Source organism: Chenopodium album, chromosome 6 (genome assembly GCF_948465745.1).
Source record: "Chenopodium album chromosome 6, dcCheAlbu1.1, whole genome shotgun sequence".
In the NCBI taxonomy this organism is placed as follows: Eukaryota; Viridiplantae; Streptophyta; class Magnoliopsida; order Caryophyllales; family Amaranthaceae; genus Chenopodium; species Chenopodium album.
In genome coordinates this window covers 40,456,251-40,475,437 of record NC_137839.1, presented here as the reverse complement: position 1 = coordinate 40,475,437, position 19,187 = coordinate 40,456,251, and the positions used below count along the sequence as shown (strand labels likewise).

General features: G+C 37.1%; 1 protein-coding gene across 1 annotated transcript in view; it reads right to left on the bottom strand.

Moving 5' to 3' along the window:
* LOC145636038 (uncharacterized) overlaps nucleotides 1–17,097 on the bottom strand; it is a 30,179-nt gene extending 13,082 nt beyond the window's left edge. Inside the window, exons 1-6 of the mRNA XM_081687474.1 lie at nucleotides 16,555–17,097; nucleotides 14,202–14,961; nucleotides 12,610–13,231; nucleotides 10,874–11,039; nucleotides 7,633–7,996; nucleotides 7,328–7,438 (exon numbers count right to left, since the gene is read on the bottom strand). Coding sequence (XP_081543600.1) covers nucleotides 7,328–7,438; nucleotides 7,633–7,996; nucleotides 10,874–11,039; nucleotides 12,610–13,231; nucleotides 14,202–14,961; nucleotides 16,555–17,075 — 2,544 coding nt within the window. The 5' untranslated portion in view covers nucleotides 17,076–17,097. The remainder of the gene's footprint in view (nucleotides 1–7,327; nucleotides 7,439–7,632; nucleotides 7,997–10,873; nucleotides 11,040–12,609; nucleotides 13,232–14,201; nucleotides 14,962–16,554) is intronic.
* Between the last annotated feature and the right edge of the window lie 2,090 nt (nucleotides 17,098–19,187).

The window sequence follows — 19,187 nt, the reverse complement described above, 5'->3', positions numbered from 1 at the left end:
ACCACCACAACAACCTCAACCCATCACTCAACCCATCCTCAATCTGGATGCATGCAGAGGGCAGTCACAACCAAGGTCAGGGAGAGAAAGAGGTCTGGACCCCGTTCAGGAGGGGCTGGAGAGGTGATGGTCACGGAGAGGAGGAGCCGTTTGAGACGGGTAACTGGCAGCCTGGTGGAGGAGGTGCTGGTGGCAGCGGTGGCGGCCACTAGAAGCACCGCAAACTGGAGATGCCCCTCTTTGAAGGTACAGATCCTGATAACTGGATTTTGAGGGCGGAGATGTTCTTTGACTTCTATCATCTGACGCAGAAGGAGAAGCTAGAAGCTTCAGTGGTGGCCATGGACGGGCCGGCGCTGAAATGGTACCAGTGGGAAAGGCGGAGACGACCCGCAGTGAGTTGGTTGTATATGAAGCAACGCCTGTTGTATGAGTTTCGACCCTCCCATTCGGGGTCGCTGTACGAACAGTGGTTGGCCGTCGGCCAGGAAGGGGGTACGGTGGAGGAGTATAGGCGGAATTATATAGAGAAGGCTGCTCCTCTAGAAGGGGTTCCAGAAGCCGTCATGCTTAGACAATTTATTAATGGGATTCGGGGTGACATCAAAACGGATCTGAGAATGCTAAATCCGTTTAACTTGGAGGGTGCAATAGATTTGGCGGGTCGGATCGGAGAGAAGAACTGGGCCCAACAACACAAGAAGTCAAATTTTGGGCCAGCAAGATTGGGCAGGCCCAAATACTGTCTCCTAGCTTATAAGTGGATGGACCTGGGCTTGTGCAAACATACGGGGTTCCCTCTCAAGCTGGATCGAGCAAAAGTTGGGGTAAGTTGAACGAATGTGCATCTGTGAATATGACTATGACTATGACGGGTGCCACCAGAGCAACGCCGAGTAAAAGCAACACCCATACACGGCAGTTGACTTACAAGAAAGGAGAGCAAAAAACTTGTGTTTTCGGTGTGATGAGAAATGGAGTGTAGGGCACCGGTGCAAAAGGAAAGAAATGAGTGTGTTAATGGTGGGGGAGGAAGAAGAGCTGTCGGAGGAAGAAGAAGAAGAGGACTTGCCAGCGGGTGAGGAGATGGGAGTTTCATTATGTTCGGTCATTGGGATTACTAATCCAAAGACCATGAAGTTGCGGGGAGAGATAGGTAGGAGGCAAGGTGGCGATGGTCATGATAGATCCCAAAGCAACCCACGGCTTGGTGGCGGATGTAGCGGTTCCAATCACGAAAGGCGGAGCGTTTTGTGTAACTCTGGAAACGGTGAAACGGTGAAGGGGCAAGGTGTGTGTCAGAGAGTGGAAGTGAAATTAAACGGCGAGGTGTTGATAGTGGAGGATTTTCTTCCACTAGAACTGGGTAACGCCGACCTCATTCTCGGTAGCCACTGGAAAATTGGGATCGGTCACAACGAACTAAAAAACTCATGTGATGAAATTCATAATACTCGTGAATTTTCATATGCTTTTGATGTTTTGTGTATAAGTTGATTGTATCTTATTGATTAGTCGAGTATTATGAATTATGCTCTTAGTATGTGTCTTTAATGATGCGCATCCACTAAGTATGATCAACTTTTTTTTTTATGCAATATGTATTACTTAAGAGTGTAGATTAGATATGTTATAAATATAATTCAATATTCGGTAATTTTAGTTGGGTTTCTTTCAGTTGCTATATTAGAGTGCACTTCAGCAATATTATCATTTTGAGGTTTTAGAGTTACTTGTATTATTATTTTTGGGTTGAGATTTGATCAATTTTGGGTATTAGTTTGATTGCCCTAAGAGTTGAGATATTTATTAATCGAATTATATTATTTGGGAACATGTGCCATTGTTGAGATTGTTTATGAATAATTATTTGATCGATGTCGTATGAGATCAAAAGGTTGAGAATTATTATTTTGTTCTTGGTTGGAGGCTCGGCGTTATATAACTTAGTCCTTGGCTTGTTGGTAAGAGGGTAATAATCATGAGCTAAGAATGAGGTACAATCTTTATTTATTTTTCTATGGTCCCCTACAGTGGCCCATATGTGGTCTGGTTCAAGGTGTTTTCTGGTTATTGGGAGTATTCAAGTTTTTATACTTGTTGGTTTATTTATTCGAATTAAACATGTCCAAGGCTAGGTATAGAACAATGAGCATGGCACACTTATGGGATATATTGAGTAAAGGTTCGTATTATTATTTGAGGTTGAGTTGTTAAAGGTTATTTTCAGAGTACAATGTGTAATGTAGTTTCGAACTACATTGTTTAATTGAGCTAGTATGGTCTATTATTCAATTATACTCTATATTCTGATTTGTGGTGATTTTGTTTTGCTACTTGTGTTTGCGGCCATGTCTTTTTCTTATGGTGGCCCTGCGACGATCTATTTTGGAATTTGTCCTTAATGGTGAGCAGTCAAGTTTGTCTAAACAGGTTGATCAAGTGATCGTAGCTAAAGGAGTTCAAGTGTTTCGATTAGTATGCTGTCATGAGTTTGTAAAGTTGTATAAATAGCTCACTTAGATTTATTGGGTTGTAATTATTGGGATTTTTGTAAGCCTTAACGCTCAACAGGTTGATGAGTGTGGCGGTAATACCTCCGATTTAGGTGTATGCTTCCGCAAATTTTATTTAAAGGTTGTTTATTTCCCTTTAATTCTTATTTATTTTCAGTTAGTAAATCAGGGGTATTACACCGGTAATTCTTGTGAAGAAAAAGGATGGTTCGTGGCGATTTTGTGTCGATTATAGGGCCCTGAACAAAGAAACCGTTCCGGATAAATACCCAATTCCGGTGATCGATGAATTGCTGGACGAGTTACATGGAGCAAGGTGGTTCACTAAGTTAGACTTGAAATCCGGCTATCACCAAATTCGAGTGAAATCGGAGTATGTACACAATACGACATTTCGTACTCACGAGGGGCACTACGAGTTCTTAGTAATGCCCTTCGGTTTGACAAATGCCCCGGCCACGTTTCAATCGCTCATGAATGAGGTGTTTAAACCTTATTTGAGAAAGTTGTTTAAACCTTATTTGAGAAAGTTTGTATTGGTATTTTTTTATGGCATTTTGGCGTATAACAAGGAGGAAGAGGAATACAAGGTACACATGGGAATGGTCTTCGATACATTGTCAAAGCATAAGTTGTATGCTAATATGAAGAAGTGTGAGTTCGACAAGAGGGAAGTGGCCTATTTGGGACATGTAATCTCAGAAGAGGGGGTTTCCATGGACATGGACAAGGTGAAAGCTATTGTGAAGTGGGAGGAAGCAAGGAATTTGAAAGAGTTAAGGGGCTTTCTAGGCCTCACCGATTACTATCGGAAGTTTGTGACTAACTATGCACAAATTGCCGGACCCTAACCTTTCAATTGAAGAAGGATAGCTTCAGGTGGAGTCAAGAAGCAACTCAAGCATTCGTGGCCTTAAAATCTGCCATGACAACAGCCCTTGTTTTGGCCATGCCAAATTTTCAACTTGAGTTCGTGATAGAGACCGATGCCTTGGTGTACGGAGTAGGGCCCGTGATGATGCAACAAGGAAAGTCGATTGCTTACTTTAGCAAATTGCTTGGGGTGAGGAATCAAGCAAAGGCAATATATGAGAAGGAGTTGATGGCTATTAGCTTGGCGGTCATGAAATGGAGTCACTACCTCTTGGGAAGGTGATTTGTTATTCGCACCGATCAACATAAATCTCAGGGAGGTAAGGGGGTGAATATCAAAAGTGGATGCGAAATTGATGGGTATGCAGTTTGACATACAACACAAACACGGGCCTTCCAATAGGATAGCCGATGCTCTATCGAGGAAAGGGGGAGAGCTAGCTCAGCTAGCGATTTTGGTTTCGACCCAAAGGGTGAATTGGGCCGAGCTAGAGGCCGAGATAACCAATGACCCTTGGTTGAGCGAGCTGAGAAGCAAGTTGGCAGAGAACTTAGGTGATGGGAGCAACGTTACATGGGACGGGATTCGATTCGAAACGTGGTACGAAAACGAATACGCGGAACGCTACCCGTGGTGAATCCGGTACAATTAGGTACGAAATAATTAAATTAATAAAAAAATTATATAGGTGATTTTTATTGAAAGATTTTTATATCTAGGTGAGTGGATTGCTAAAAAAAGTAAATAAAATAAAAAGCCCAAGTTGTTTTTTTAAAAAAAGACCAAGTTGTTGAGAGACATATATAGGTTTAAGGCCTTTAAGCTTTTTACCAAGTAAAACAAAACCCTAGCCGCCACCCTTAGTGTGCACAAATAAAAAAAAAAATATGTTACTGCTAGGTAAATCAGGAGAGAGGAGGGAGAAAAAAGTCAAAAACTTCATAAATTAAAAAAGAAAATACACGTGAAAGAAGAAAGAGAGAAAACTGCATTAAAAACGTCGGGAAAAAACCATTAAAGGTTGCAGAGGAAGAACAACCGTGTTTGCTCGGCCACAACTAGGAGTCGCCACCTTCAGCGTTATGGTTCGCTACCACCAGCGACACAGGTCGCGTTTGTTCCGTGTTCCGGTTCGCACGAATCAGATCGCGATTCGTGGCTCCGTACCGCGAACCTTGTAACGTTGGATGAGAGGGGGTTTACCTTGAGTGGCAGCAAGGTATTGTACAAAGGGCGGATGGTGGTACCCAAAAACTCGAAGTTCATCCCCAAATTATTGCAAGAATATCGTGACTCGCCCATGGGGGGCGTGAGGGGGAGGTGAAGACCTATCTTCGAATGGTAGCGGATTGGTTCTCGCCCAGAATGAGGAAGAAGGTGGGAGAGTATGTGCGGGTGTGTGAGGTGTGTCAAAGGAGCAAATCAGCCCCACAAGCTCCACTGCCTGTTCCGGAAGTGGTGTGGGATGAAATCTCCATGGACTTCATCGAAGGGTTGCCATTCTCTAAAGGGGTGAATGTGATTTAAGTGGTGGTAGACCGTTTGTCTAAATACAGCCACTTCGTAGGCCTTAAGCACCCCTTTAACGCTTTGAAGGTAGCCGATGTGTTTGTAAGGGAGATAGTCCGCTTGCATGGGTTTCCCTCCTCAATAGTCTTCGATCGAGACAAGGTCTTTATGAGCCTTTTCCGGAAAGAACTGTTCCGATTGCAGGGGACTCACCCCAACCGAAGTACTACATACCATCCCCAGAGACCGAGGTGGCTAACAAGTGTCTAGAGGCTTATCTCCATTGTTTTGTAGCAAGCCAACCCAAGACTTGGGCTCAATGGCTGCCATGGGCCGAGTATTCATACAATACCTCACCCCACATCTCAACTAAGATAATCCCTTTTAAGGTTGTATATGGGCGTGATCTGCCTAAGCTATGGAGGATGGGAGAGGATGCTACGGTGGTAAAAAGTTTGGAAGATGGGTTGAAAGAAAGAGATCTCATTCTAGATGAACTGAAAATGAACCTTAATCGCACTCAACAGTTGATGAAGGGGAGTGCGGATAGCAAGCGGAGAGAAGTGGAATTCCATGTTGGAGATTGGGTCTACCTAAAGCTACAGCCCTATAGGCAGAAGACCATTGCAAGCCACCCCTTTGAGAAGCTTGCTGCACGCTTCTATGGGCCTTTTGAAATTATCCAACAAGTGGGAAAGGTAGCTTACCGTCTGAGATTGCCTGAGGACAGCAAGTTCCATTCAGTCTTCAATGTGTCTCAACTGAAGAGAGTAGTGGGGGACACCCCAGTCAAACTATTTCATCTCAACTCACTGCTAATTTGGAAATGGAGGTAGTACCTGAAGCAGTTTTGGAAGTGCACAAAAGGTCAGATATCCTGAGGTTGCTTAAATGGCAAGGGCTGCCAGAATTTGAGGCCACTTGGAAGGACTACGAGGCTATCAACCTTCGGTTTCCATCCTTCCACCTTGAGGACAAGGTGAAGGTTTTGGGGGGGAGTACTGCAATAGATCGGGTCAACCTAGATACACCAATCCGGGTCTATACCAGAAGGCACAAAAATACAGGGCAAGGACAGCAGTAGCAGTAATCGTGGGAATAGCAAAAGATAACAAAAGAAGTGGGGAAAGGATGTAATTGTGTGAAAAAAGCCACTCAGAGAGGACAATGTGTATGTTGCTAGGTCATTGTGAGGAAGGGGATTGCTCAGTATTTAAAAAGGGAAGGAAAGAATGAAAGCCGTCATGTGATTTATGATTGTAATCATTAGCTTAGCAGTAGCAGTAATATTCTCCAAGCTTCCACCTTTATTATTGTAGTAGCAGCAGTAGCCTGTAGCTTTTATCTTCTTTTTAATCAAAAACCTTCCAAGCTTTCCTCTTAATTTGTGAGTGCACCTCTATATATTACTGTTTGATTGAGCAGGAGATCGGAGTCCATAGCACATCAATTCACAAAAAACTAGGGAAGTGGGGAAAAATTTACAAGAAATAATTATAAAAGATAAATATTGCAGAAAAAAACACTCCCTTTATCCCAAATTAGTTTTAACACTTTCCTTTCTCATATGTCCCAAATTAACTTTTACACTTCTATCTTGGGAAAGTCCCAACTATTATTTTCATAACTCTCTTTCCACAACCAAGGCATTAGGGCTCCACACTCTCACGTTAAAACTATCATATAATCTCCTATCAAATCTACTTTTTCAATGAAAATATACCACTTCACCTCCTTTGCATGCACTTTTTCAATAATATAACAAATGATAACCAAAGAGATTATCACCTATAGCTATGTGTCCTAATAAGTGATAAAAATAATCTAAGAATGGAGTAGTACTCCCTTCGTCCACCACTACTCGTCATGTAAAATAACAAAATTCAACATCAACTATTATGATGTTCCCCACTTTTTTCATTCACTCTCAATCAACCACTACTTAGAATTGTGCCTTTACAAAAGAAATCTAACATGAATATTTAAATTTTTCACAAATATTTTGGAATATCTTCAAAAGAACATGTTTTTACAACTAATAATGGACAAAAAAATATAAAGTTCACAAAATGTCAAAAACCACAAGCTGATGCATAATTTCCCAAATTTTATCCCAACCATTTAGCGACACATGATATTGCATATTTTAGTACTATTCTAGCGGAACTAGCCTCTTTTCTAATTAATAACTAGAATCACTGAGAAAGCCTTTGGATCTCCTCAACTCCCACCCCCCCCCCCCCCCCCGGCCCCCAGGCTCCTTTTCCCATCTAACTCATCGTAGGGTAGTTCAAAGGTTAAAGCCATGATCTTTTCTTCAGAGCAATAGGTCCAATAGTCTAACACAAGTCCACAAGCAGTAAAAGGCATAAGCATAATTCTTTTCTACTAGGACACAAACACAAGAAAAAGTAAAGTACTAGCATACCAAGGGCAGCCCACTGATAGATGACAACGCCATATCAAACACCCTCCTTGCATGATCAATATTTCCGTAAGCAGCCTCCCTCCGAGCATAAACTCCACATAATAATACATCCTAACAAATAGATACAAATCTACACAGTTAACGTTTATTAATGAATAAACATAAATGGTCCTTCACTTATCATTTTAGTAGCTTATGTTGAAAAAGTTAAAGATTTTAACAATGGTTTTCAATATGTAATTTTCTCCACAATGTGAAACCGGGGATATAATAATAACGTGAAGTTATAAATAAACCAGATATACCTGTCGATCACTTTTTAGAAGGTGCTTTGCCAAAGCCCGAGAAGGCATAGTTGAGCACTGCGATGAATTGGATGAATTGATTGCAACCGCAGTTTGCTCTTCAGCGATAAGAATAGCCTCTTCTATCTTGTAATTTCGAGGGAAAACTTTTAAGCATAATAGAGCAGCATTGCGCAAAAACCTCATGATATCTGCCTTTTCAACAGCCTCTGAACGACTCAACAGAGATTCCATATTGAGAGCACTTCGATCACTTTCTAATATTTTAGTACCATTTACCCTTCCTAGATATTGTAGAATAGAGCTCGGCAGTGTTTCTAGACTCAGTATTTTTTCATTCCAATATGAAGAATTTGTACAAAACCTGCAAGATTTAGGCAGTAAGTGAGAAACAAGGACATAGGATTACCATATTGCACAAACATTTCAAGTATCACCAATACAGAAATTTATGTAGTAATTCACATTAACTAAGGCAATACCCGCCCCATGATTCATTTTAAAATTAATGTATGAAAAGAATTAATTGAGTGACTACATTTAACTTTGACACCAATGTGATTCTTTCAATTTGGGCCTTAATAAACTAAGGGCTAGTTTGGTTAACATAGGAACTAAATTCCTATGGTAATTTGTATTTAATGGTAATTTATTTCCTTCATACAATTCCTAGGGAATGACCTTAAGTTGTTTGGTTCTCATAAAGGAATTTGTAGTTCATGGGAATTTGAGTGACCAAGGGGGAGGTAAGTGATTAACTTCCCATGTTTTGTGGGAAGTCATAATTCCCATGAATTTCCAATTCCCCTAGTTTCACTTTTTGTTGTTAACCAAACAACTCCCCTAATTGCAAATTCCCATGAATTGTCATTTCCTACATAAACCAACACCTAAATCAGTCTATTAGTGCAGACATCTATTGATCACTAATGACCCATAATACTCATATTCACATCTCAAAGTGAGTCATTCATGATGTGAAAAGAAGAGAATGATGAAAGGAAAATCCTCATGTACTGAAAAACCTATTAGTATTAGTGCATTGATCCCTGCATCCTAAACAAAAGTCTCATTTGACCCAAAATCTTGCTCCTATATAGCTATCATTTCTTCTTTATCTATTATTTTATTCACTTTTATTTAACCAAAGACCACTCTCTTCTTTCTTTCATTCACTTAATAATCAACCAAACCCACTACCTTGTTTTTTAATTCACTTTTAATCAATCAACCCCCACTATATTATCTTCTTAGAAACGTGTGCATAAGATAGATGAAGCATAACTCACCTTTAATCAACCAAAGCCCACTATTTTCTCTATTCATTCACTTTATAACTAACCAAACCCAATACCGTATTTTTTATTCACTATTAATCAATCAAACTCCACTATATTATCTTCTTAAAAACTGAAAAACATGTGCAAAAGGCATATGAGACTTATTTGGGACATGAGGAGTATCATAGGTAGTATTCACAGAAGCCACTCATAAGGAGAGCCAGAAAGTATAGAAAATTTTACAAACCCGCTCAGTGAAGGAAAAAGAACATAGATCTAAATAATACAAAAGTGTGTCCAAGAGCATGAAAAATGAGATCCAAGTTTACAAGATCTTACAAACAAAAATCTGTATACTTGCTAATAATACAATTACATAATCAAGGTCTTCAAAATAATTATGAATTACTCCATTGGTCCCTTGATATTTCTTACGATTACCTACTTGGGATATGTTACAATAAATTTTTCCTTTCCTCTCTCCGTCTCCTCACTTTCTCTTACCTTTTCTTTGTTCATCCAAAATCAAATTGTTCATTCAATTTAACTGTCCTTAATATTGCACCAATCCCCAAATTTGATAAAAAAAATTAAAAGAGAAAAATTATACAGCTAAACAAAAGCAGGCACAATTACAATAGGACCCCATTCTCTAATTTCATTTAAGTATGTGCATTTCTTGATAATTAGGAAAGAGAGAGAGAGAGAGAGAGAGAGAGAGTAACTAATGAGTTGATGAAATTTCAGATTATGCCAGGAACAGAAAGACAGATGACAGGAATGAAATTAACCTTTCAAGATAGTTGCCTTCCCTCCCTAGCCTTCCCTATGATTTAAGGGTCTACCATACCCATATTTGTATCTCAATTTGAGTGCTAGCTTATTGTACACAAACAAATACATGTTGCATAACTTGGCCACTCCTTATGATTCAAGGTATAATTTACCAACATCCAATAATTACGGCAAATTTTAATCCATGACTCCTGCTTTCTATTGTCACTCTATTATGGCACTGTGCGCCTTACAAATTCCACAAATATTCCTTATACAGCATAAACCTTGCAAATTGTATTTCAAATATCATCTTGCTTTTAAATCCTTAAAATCTCTGACATATTCAAAATTTTATTACAGAAATAATAATAAAAACTAGCTATCATCCAACTCTCAATTTTCAGAAAGTTAGTTTTTCACAGGAGTCCCAACCAAAAGGACAACAGATACATGGATAATTGTAAGGAAAGAAATGGAAATAGAAGTAGCTTACATATCCCTTCATAGACAGAGACAGACAGAGAGAGAGAACAGAGATTTATAAGTGGAGAATCTGGTAATGATATGAAATCACATAAATTCATGATACAGCTGTGCTCTGGCTGAGAAATAGAGAAAAGAGGTGAACTGCAAGAGAGAGATGACACTGAAATAAAGTGAAAGGAAAGAGAGAATGCATCAAGGGGACAGTCCAAATCCCATTCTCCTTCAGTTCTATGCTACATTTCATGCACATGGAACTCAACTTACATTTCAAGATGATGCAAAAATGTTTCACATGCCAACCTTCTGTCAAAGACATCAAAACACAAGGCCTGGAACGTTTATGCACTTCATAGTCTTGTAATCAGCTACATATCCAACTAACTTGTCTTACAAGGACTTTTTAAAATTGTATCCATCTTACTTTGGATCATTTTTTTTTATTTTTTATTTTTTTGAAATAAATCTTACTTTGGATCATAAATAAATAACAATAAAAAAAAAAAACCCAAATACTCGCCCAAAAAAAAAAGGTAGACTTAAAAGAGAATGAACAAATTGTAAAATATTGGATTCAAAAGCCAATCCTATTTCAAATAACAATGAATAACTAAATGAGAAAAAAAAAAAAAAAAAAAAAAAAAAAAAAAAAAAAAGCAAGACATGATTATATAAAGAATGAGCTGCCCACCAATACTAACCAATGAGATATCTCCCCACCAACGAAATCGATGAACTGCAAAACAAGAGATAACTGAGCATTGGCAGAAGTTAATGAGAAAAGATAATCGCTAACATCTTCAAACAAGATGACTCTAGAAAGTTGTTCCTGCTCTTCCTCGATCACCTCCTTGCAATTAGAATCCCCTGAATTGTTGGTTAAAAAAAAAATATAAAATCACTAAGTGAATTGAGTGTAAAAGTGCAGCAAAAAGTTAATTCATGGAGAACAGCACAGAAAACAACCATAGTTCTATTGTTTTTTAATTACATATCTGAGAATCGGGATATGTAGTACTAAGAAAATAAGATGAGATTTTTAATGCAATAGATGGAAAAAGGTTTGAGACTTTTTATAATAAAATTAATAATAGCATTAACGAAAGCGAATTTAATAACATACTCCCTCCATTCAATTCCAAGCTCAAATTCAACGAAAGTTACTTAACTTATTTAAATTTAAATTATGCTCTTAGTCATTGGAGTCCATATTCACGTTCTGAAAACAAGGAATGTTGTTGACAATTTACACTAGCTACAATAACTTCATATTCGCATTTGAAAATCGATATTATTGGGGGTAAAAAAAAAATTTAATACGTTCTTTTTCTGAAACTTAAGTTCTGAATAATAACTTATGATATTTTCTAAAGAAGTTGAGTTCATATTCTGAAACTTAAGGGTTCGTTTGGCACCGCTGTGGTTTTCTGTTTTTTGGTTTTTTGTTTTCTAAAAGTATATGATATGTGTCCCATAATGAATCAAAAATTATATAAACTTGTTAAAATTATGATAATTTTGAAAACTGACAACAGAAAAGTGGAAACACCTTTTTCTTGTTTCCTCTTTTTGGTTTTTAGTTTTCAAAAAAACAGAAAACTGATAACCAAAACTGATGCCAAACAAGCCTCTTGTTATATAAATGGTTATATATGTTCTTAAATTACTTTCACTTTTCCTGACTAATCTGGGCAAGATAGCTCAAGTAGACAAAATAGAGTACCATATTCCCAAGCTCATATTGAGTCCAATTGATCCATTTAATACAAGAGTGAATGGGAGTGGAGTTATAAGGGTCAATCCATGTCTACCCAAGGTCAAGTGAATGCGTGTTCCAAGGTCATGCATTCTTCAAAATCTCTAAAATGTAGACAACCACTGTAAACAGTGATTTTCTTACATTTTTTCAACCATTTTATAAATCAAAGACATGTCAAGAAAAATCTATGCAGATTAATAATTTTTTTCTTTCACTTAATTGGACCTGGCAGAAAACATAAAACCAGACTAAAATACAAATGCATTGCCCACGAATCCACAGCAGCAGCAATGCCAACCACCAGCATGATAAAATCTGGTAGCCTTATTTCTTTACTTAAGACAAGGGAAAAGAAAAGGCAACAGAGGAATTATGCACAAGTGGAAAGCAGCAGCAACAACAACAACAACAACAACAAAGCCTTAATCCCAAAATGATTTGGGGTCGGCTAACCCAAATCATCATAAAAACCCATCCGCTAAAATGGAACAAAAAAAAAGAAAAATGATAAAATGAAAGTAGATGAAATAACAAGAAAAAACATAGTGAGCAAAAAAAGATGCCAGTGTATAGTGAAAACCGAAAAAACAAGGATTAAAAATAAAAGAAGGGCTAAGATTTCCACTCTCCACAAGTGGAAAGCACAAATAGAAATTTAGCAATAGAAAAGCTTAGTACCGGAGTTTGAACGAACTGGCATCCATTGATCATGGTCTCTTGATAATTCCTCTTGTGACCACCTGACCCACGTTTTTGTGTCATGAACCTCCCTGTTGGCTTCACTATCGACATCAATCCCCAACATTCTCAGCAAAGAAGTATCGTCCTCTTCTTGATTTGCATCCATGTCATCCTTTGGTTCTTCCACCTCCTCCACAGCCATATCAGTATTGACATCTTCTAAATTAGGCGAATTCTCCTTAGCTTTGAATGGTGGGACAAACCACCCACTCCAACCAGCTTGCTTATCTTCCTTAGCAGACGTGTCTTGCAAGAGCTTCTGTCTGGTTTCCTCTTCATTCTCCAGCCAGGTACACCAACCAAGGGCACCATCTTCTCCAACTCTTGCACCATTACTAGTCCAGAAGTGCTCAAACAATCTTTTTTTACTCTGCTCTGTGAGCTGTAAAGGAGGATAAAACAAACTATATTCTATTTCAGCCTGCAATAAAGCAATGGCCAACTCATGATAACCTGCTTGCCATTCAAACCGGCACAGACTAAGAAATATATCGACAATGCCCAATTCAAGGTCAGTATCTACAGTCTCTGAAGATGACAGATCCGCAGTTGGACAAACCTGCATTTACCATATACAAATAAAGCATTTAAGCAAGACAGCGAGCCTTCTAATGCCCATGAAATTCATACATAAATCAAATAGAGGCGGATATCACATAGAGGTGCATTATTGACAGCAATCAGAGCCTTCATCTCCATAAGAAACAAAATAAAAAAGATATCTAATGCACTATAGTAAACATAAACAAGACTCCTTAAAAGTCAGCGCCCATATTTTATGTAATGAACAGGCCACAGAGACAACAATATATGGTGGTGCTTCCAAATTTCAGGGCGGGACCTAGGTTTAAACCCTACACCTTACTCCTCCCTCGAGAGCCCTAAGACAAGGTGCTCATAAGTTTACAATGTAATATATGCACGCATAGGACAAATGGAAAACTAAAAGAATAGTTTAAAGAGAGTGGGCATCTGAATTTTCTGTAGAAGGTGAATGATAACTGTAATGACAAGATAAATAACAGTGCAGTACAGCATAAGCTAAGAGAGAACCACTAAGGCACTAATGCAATTCCTTTTCTTTTTTTTTTTTTTTTTTTTTTTTTTTGCGTGTGGCGTGTTGGACCTGCTTTTGTGATAGATGACATTCACCTATTTTCTGATTTTTTTAATATGACATTTAGAATAAAATCCAAAGCATAGTACTCCATTTCATCGCATCACGGTAATATAAAACTGTAAAAACACGTAAATATTTTGCAACAGTGTCCCCTAAAAGAAATGTAGGCATACAATTCACAATCCCAACATAGATCTCATTGCTGGTATTTGAGGTACAATTGATGAATTGATTGATTATCATAGATTCAGAGAAAGGGAAACCAAAGAAAAAATTATATAGCATGAAGAGAAAATAATAACATTTGCCAATTCACAAGAGCAAATAAACAAGAAAATTAGAGCTAACGCTACACCCATAGATGCAAACATGCACATGGAAAACACAAGCATAAGGTGGACGTAAGAACCTGCCTATGCCTCTTCCTGTTCCTGGATGCAGCGCAAAGAGCTTGGATTGCATAAGCATACATCTTCCGGATCTCAGATACTTTAAAAGCGGAGAAGTCTCCCTGAACAGTCCATAAAAACTCTCTCCACAACTTGCAGCTTCCAGAATGCTGCATCAGAACCTTCTCCCATCGACCAATAAAAACATCGGCACTATCTTTTTTCTGATAAGCTTTTAGAAGGCAAAGCAACAAATCTTCATCTTCTGGGTTCAACTCAACTGCCTTCTCTAATATACTGATTTTCTTCTCAAATGTCTGTAAACGTGCTACTTTTTGTGGTTGCTTACTTGCTATTTTGTCTTGGAAGTCAGCAAAATCCAGCCATACTTTTACATTATGGGGATGCTCCCTAGTCATTTTATTGAATTCTCTTGTTTTCCGCAATACCTCATCTTCCCATGACTCCACAATCACAGAAGCACTGGAATGTAAGCTATCATCATCATCTTCATCCAAAAATGGAATAAAATCATCACATGTCACATAAACATGCTTCGCAGGAGCAACAATTCGAATGCGCTTAAAATTCCTATGTTGTTCAAAGACCGAATGCTTAGCAGACCAATAACGGCCACTAGATTTCAGTTTCGAATCTAATCCATCAGCATCAAGCTCCCCTCTAGTAAGAAAACCCCAATCACTCGGTCGAGAATGCAGTTTCAAATCAATCATTGAAGTTTTTGTAGTATCATGAAGCTTATACTGCCCAATATCCATCCTGTAGCAAGCAAAACAATACTCACAAATTAGATGGCAAGCAGATGACACAAGCACAATTCTGACACTTAAGATAATATATTTCCTCTATCTGAAAATAGTAATCACACTGCCCCAAACTTCCAAACCCTTAAAATAAAGAATTCAGCATAAAATCACTAAAATACCCTTTTACAAATTATGTCTTTGTTCTCTCTTATAGTTAAGAAATCCAATTATACTAGTATATGTCACCATCATTTCCCAATGGAAAAAGTTGAATATCAGACAAACCCCAGTTGTTAATGTACCAGAAACTTCCAACCTTTACAAGGCAGTCTCTAAGTTGTAAGTAGTTTAGCAAAGTTGCAAACCACTACCTAGAGACTTTGCTTGTTACATAATTTTTCATTGAAAAGTTTGGTTCCTAGTTGCTCTAGATAAGAAATTGAGCTACCATAAAATACAAAAAATTGCCCACACCAAAGTGATGAATTTGTGACCACAAGTTGGTCAAGTTACTGATAAAAATTAGGCCGGTAATTATATAAGCCATAACTTTAGAATCTCGTATTTCCATTGAAGCTCCTAATTTCGATCTATTATCAAAGATGAAATATAACCAAATGGCAATGTTTATAGCAAATCCTATAATTTGAACCCCACCACAAATACATTCGGGTTCTGTTGTCTCTCAAAATTTCCGAAAGAGAAAGCAAATAAAAAACGTTTGTAACTCCCTCCCACAACATTCCCCTTACAGCTACCCCACCCCTCCCTTTGTAATTGCTGCTAAGAATAGGCAATGAAAGTCCTAAGTATAAAAGGTGTGTTAACTTACACGCATGCAAGGTTTGAATGGGATGATTTTTTACATTACCACATGATCATATTTACCGTCATCAACGGTTTCTGCAACAATCCAAAGTTGGGATTGAAGAAAAAGAAGAACCCCCAAAGTTAGAATTATTCCGGAATAATCCAAAGTTGGGATTATTCTAGCAAAATTCATGAAAGTTGGGATTATTATTTTTAATTTTCCATTTTAAAAAGGTTTGCATAAATCAAGTGCTACAACACAATTCCTAAAACACATTACTTTTAAGGGCAAAAATGAAGTTGGTTGATACATGTTTGCTTCAACAAGGGGCTAGGTTCAATTCTTAGTCACAAAACTGGAAGCAAGTTGGCAATTACAGCTGCAATGGAATTTAGATTAAATTCCAAGTTGAACTTAGAGTCTAAGGTACTTTAGTTATAGAGTTCTTTAGTATCTTATACTAAGAGCTGAATGTTATACTCTTGTAATCAATGTGCTGCATTATTTTGCCATCGATTTATGAGTTTTTCATCATTAGGACTATAGAATCACCAATACAACGATTACAATTGATTTTATGTTAGTTTCTTTCCTTCCTAGCCATCAAACCAAATTCGACTATTCCTTGCCTTCCCCAATTTTCCCATTCAATCCATCTCCAATATATAGTTGCATACACCACCAAATAAACAAATTGCACCAAAATCATATAAAGAAGTTTACGTTAATGTAACCCAAAATTTAACCAAATATCAATATAAATCAAGCAATAAAATGCGAAGGATAAAGAATTACCTATACAAGCAACCAAAGGCCAAATTATCGCGATCGCCACGAATATCGATATAATAATCCTTGGAGAGTTTTGTACCAGAATTCTCCCAAGCACGAACACCAGACTTTCTACCACCATATGCAAACGGCTCAAATTCAGCACCTCCTCCTTTAGTCTCTCTCTTTTGCTTCTTCTTCGACTTGTTGGATTTCTTCTTCTTCTCCCTCTTACTCCCCGAATAATCTCTACCATTTCTGTCGGATTCGGAAGATTCCAGAAGCTCATACGACGGCTTCGATAATATTGGTGATGCTTGTTTGGCTATATCTTCGTCGTCAGTGTCGTCGGTGTTTTTGGAAGTTTGGAGGGCGGCGACGGTGTTGTTGATGACGGAGAGGTCGGTGGTGAAGCTAGAACTGCTTAGCCATTGGGGTGGTGTGGCGGTGGTGACGACGGTGGTGTCGAAATTTATGGGGAAGAGAGAGGTTGAGTTGATTTCTGGAGCAGATGTATTGGGTGTTGAGGTTAGTTCTTCCTCCATTGTTGCAATAGCCGAAGCTTCAACGATGACAATTAAACTTAGAAATTATTTCATTCTATACATCAACAATCAAATTATAGGGAAGATTTCCTTAAAAATTATTGAATCGTGGATTCATTCTCTATTTGCGTTGGTTTAAAAACCTATTCCCACAACATTGTTTGGTAATTTTTTTTTTTTTTTTTTTTTGCAAAGAACCTCTAACGGTCACCAAACCTTTTTCCAATCCTACGTGGACAATATTATGGGAATAAGTTTTTAAACCGATGCAAATAGGGAATTAATTTATAATTCTACAATTTTTATGGAAATCGTTCCAAATTATAGTCTAATTCTATTTTTACAATTCAAGTTTTAGATAAAAAAAATTAAAAGAATAAATAAAACAAATCACATAACAATTTGGAATTCATTAGAGCATGCACAATTATTGAGGAAATCTAAAATTCTTTCTCCTTTGTTTTTATTTTATATATATTTTTTTATTGTTTTAATTATTTTATCTCACATTTCACGAAGTTTCATCTATGTTGTTATCAATTAATTTTTTAAAAAAGAACCTTCAAAAAAAAATTAAAAGTTGGTAAAATTATTATAGAATTAATTTACAGAAAATTAATTCAATTTTTATTGTTTCATAAGATTTCAAATCAATACTATATATATATATATATATATAAAAAAAAAATAAAAAAAAAATAAAAAAAAAAAAATTCCCAACGACTCCACTACTGCACAACTGTAATGGTAATTCTATCGTTAATTTTGTATGCATTTCCCGTTATTTTATAATAAAACTTGTATTTTATACATTACTAAAAAATGACAGTCTAAGTTAGTAAATGAAATATTGAAAAAGGTCCAATGTGTCATTTATTTAAGAATGAAGGGGTATTAATTTTTTGGTAAAATCTAATACTCTGTATAAAAGATAATTATTAAAGATTTGGAATAATAATATTTAGGTAAATATATATAAAAAGATTTGGAATAAAATTATTAAAGTTGAATTATACAAATATTCTAAAATTATTTTGGCTAAAAAAGGAAAGGAAGTTTTGGAGGAAAAAAACAGCACCAGGATGTGACACGTGTCACTCCCGGTGTCTGTTTTAGTATTAAGTTATTGATTGATTGATTATTACGTATTTTTATTTTTGATGAACTAAAATTAATTTGAAAAATTTAACAGCAATAATACGACCAGCAGTCTTCTAAAAATGAAATGAATTTTGGATTATTTCAAAGGAAAATTTGCAAATTGTATCCAGTTAAAGTTCGTATTTTGCAAATTGCATCCATTTAAAAAGAATTGTAAATTGCAGCCCAAAAGTTCGTATAAAATGTAAATTGCAACCTTATTCAACTTTTTCATTGATTTACATGTCGAAAAATCTTCGGTTAAGGTTTTAGGGGCCATTTTCCTTAATGACCCGAATTGAGCTCGGAATTAGCAAATAAAAATAATGTAAGTGCCTCGTTTTGCGTAACAAAAATGTATCGATTTGTAGGAAATTGTAAAAATGAGACAGTTGCGTTAATTTTTTGCTAATTCCAAGCTCAATTCGAACCTTTAAAGCCTAAAATGGCCCCTAAATCCTTAATCGAAGATTTTTTGACATGTAAACTGACAAGCTAAAGTCGTACCAGCTAATCAAAAGTAATTCCTAAATCCTCTAACTAATGCAGATAGGGAAGTAGGGTCGAATCCTCAGGGAAACTGGTCTTTCTATTTCTAATTGATTAAAGCAATCTAAATTATTAAGTAACCAATTTGTTGTTATTAATTTGGACCACTCCTACCCCTGCTAAATGCTCTTGGTTCTTGAAGAAGATTCTGAGTTGTAGAGATGTTGTGAATGATCAAGGGGGTTGGGATGGTTTCATACAGGGCAACAAGATGAAAATCAAGAAGCTTTATGCTGCTATTAGGCCTCAAGTTCCTAAGGTTCCTTGGAAGAGAGTCATTTGTCATAACTTAGCAACTCCTAAAAGTGTATTTATCTTGTGGCTAGCTTTGTGGGATAGGCTTGTCACTAAGGATAGGTTGCTACAATGGCACATTTCTTGTGACCCAAGGTGTTTCTTGTGTTTGAATAGCAATGAAAGTGT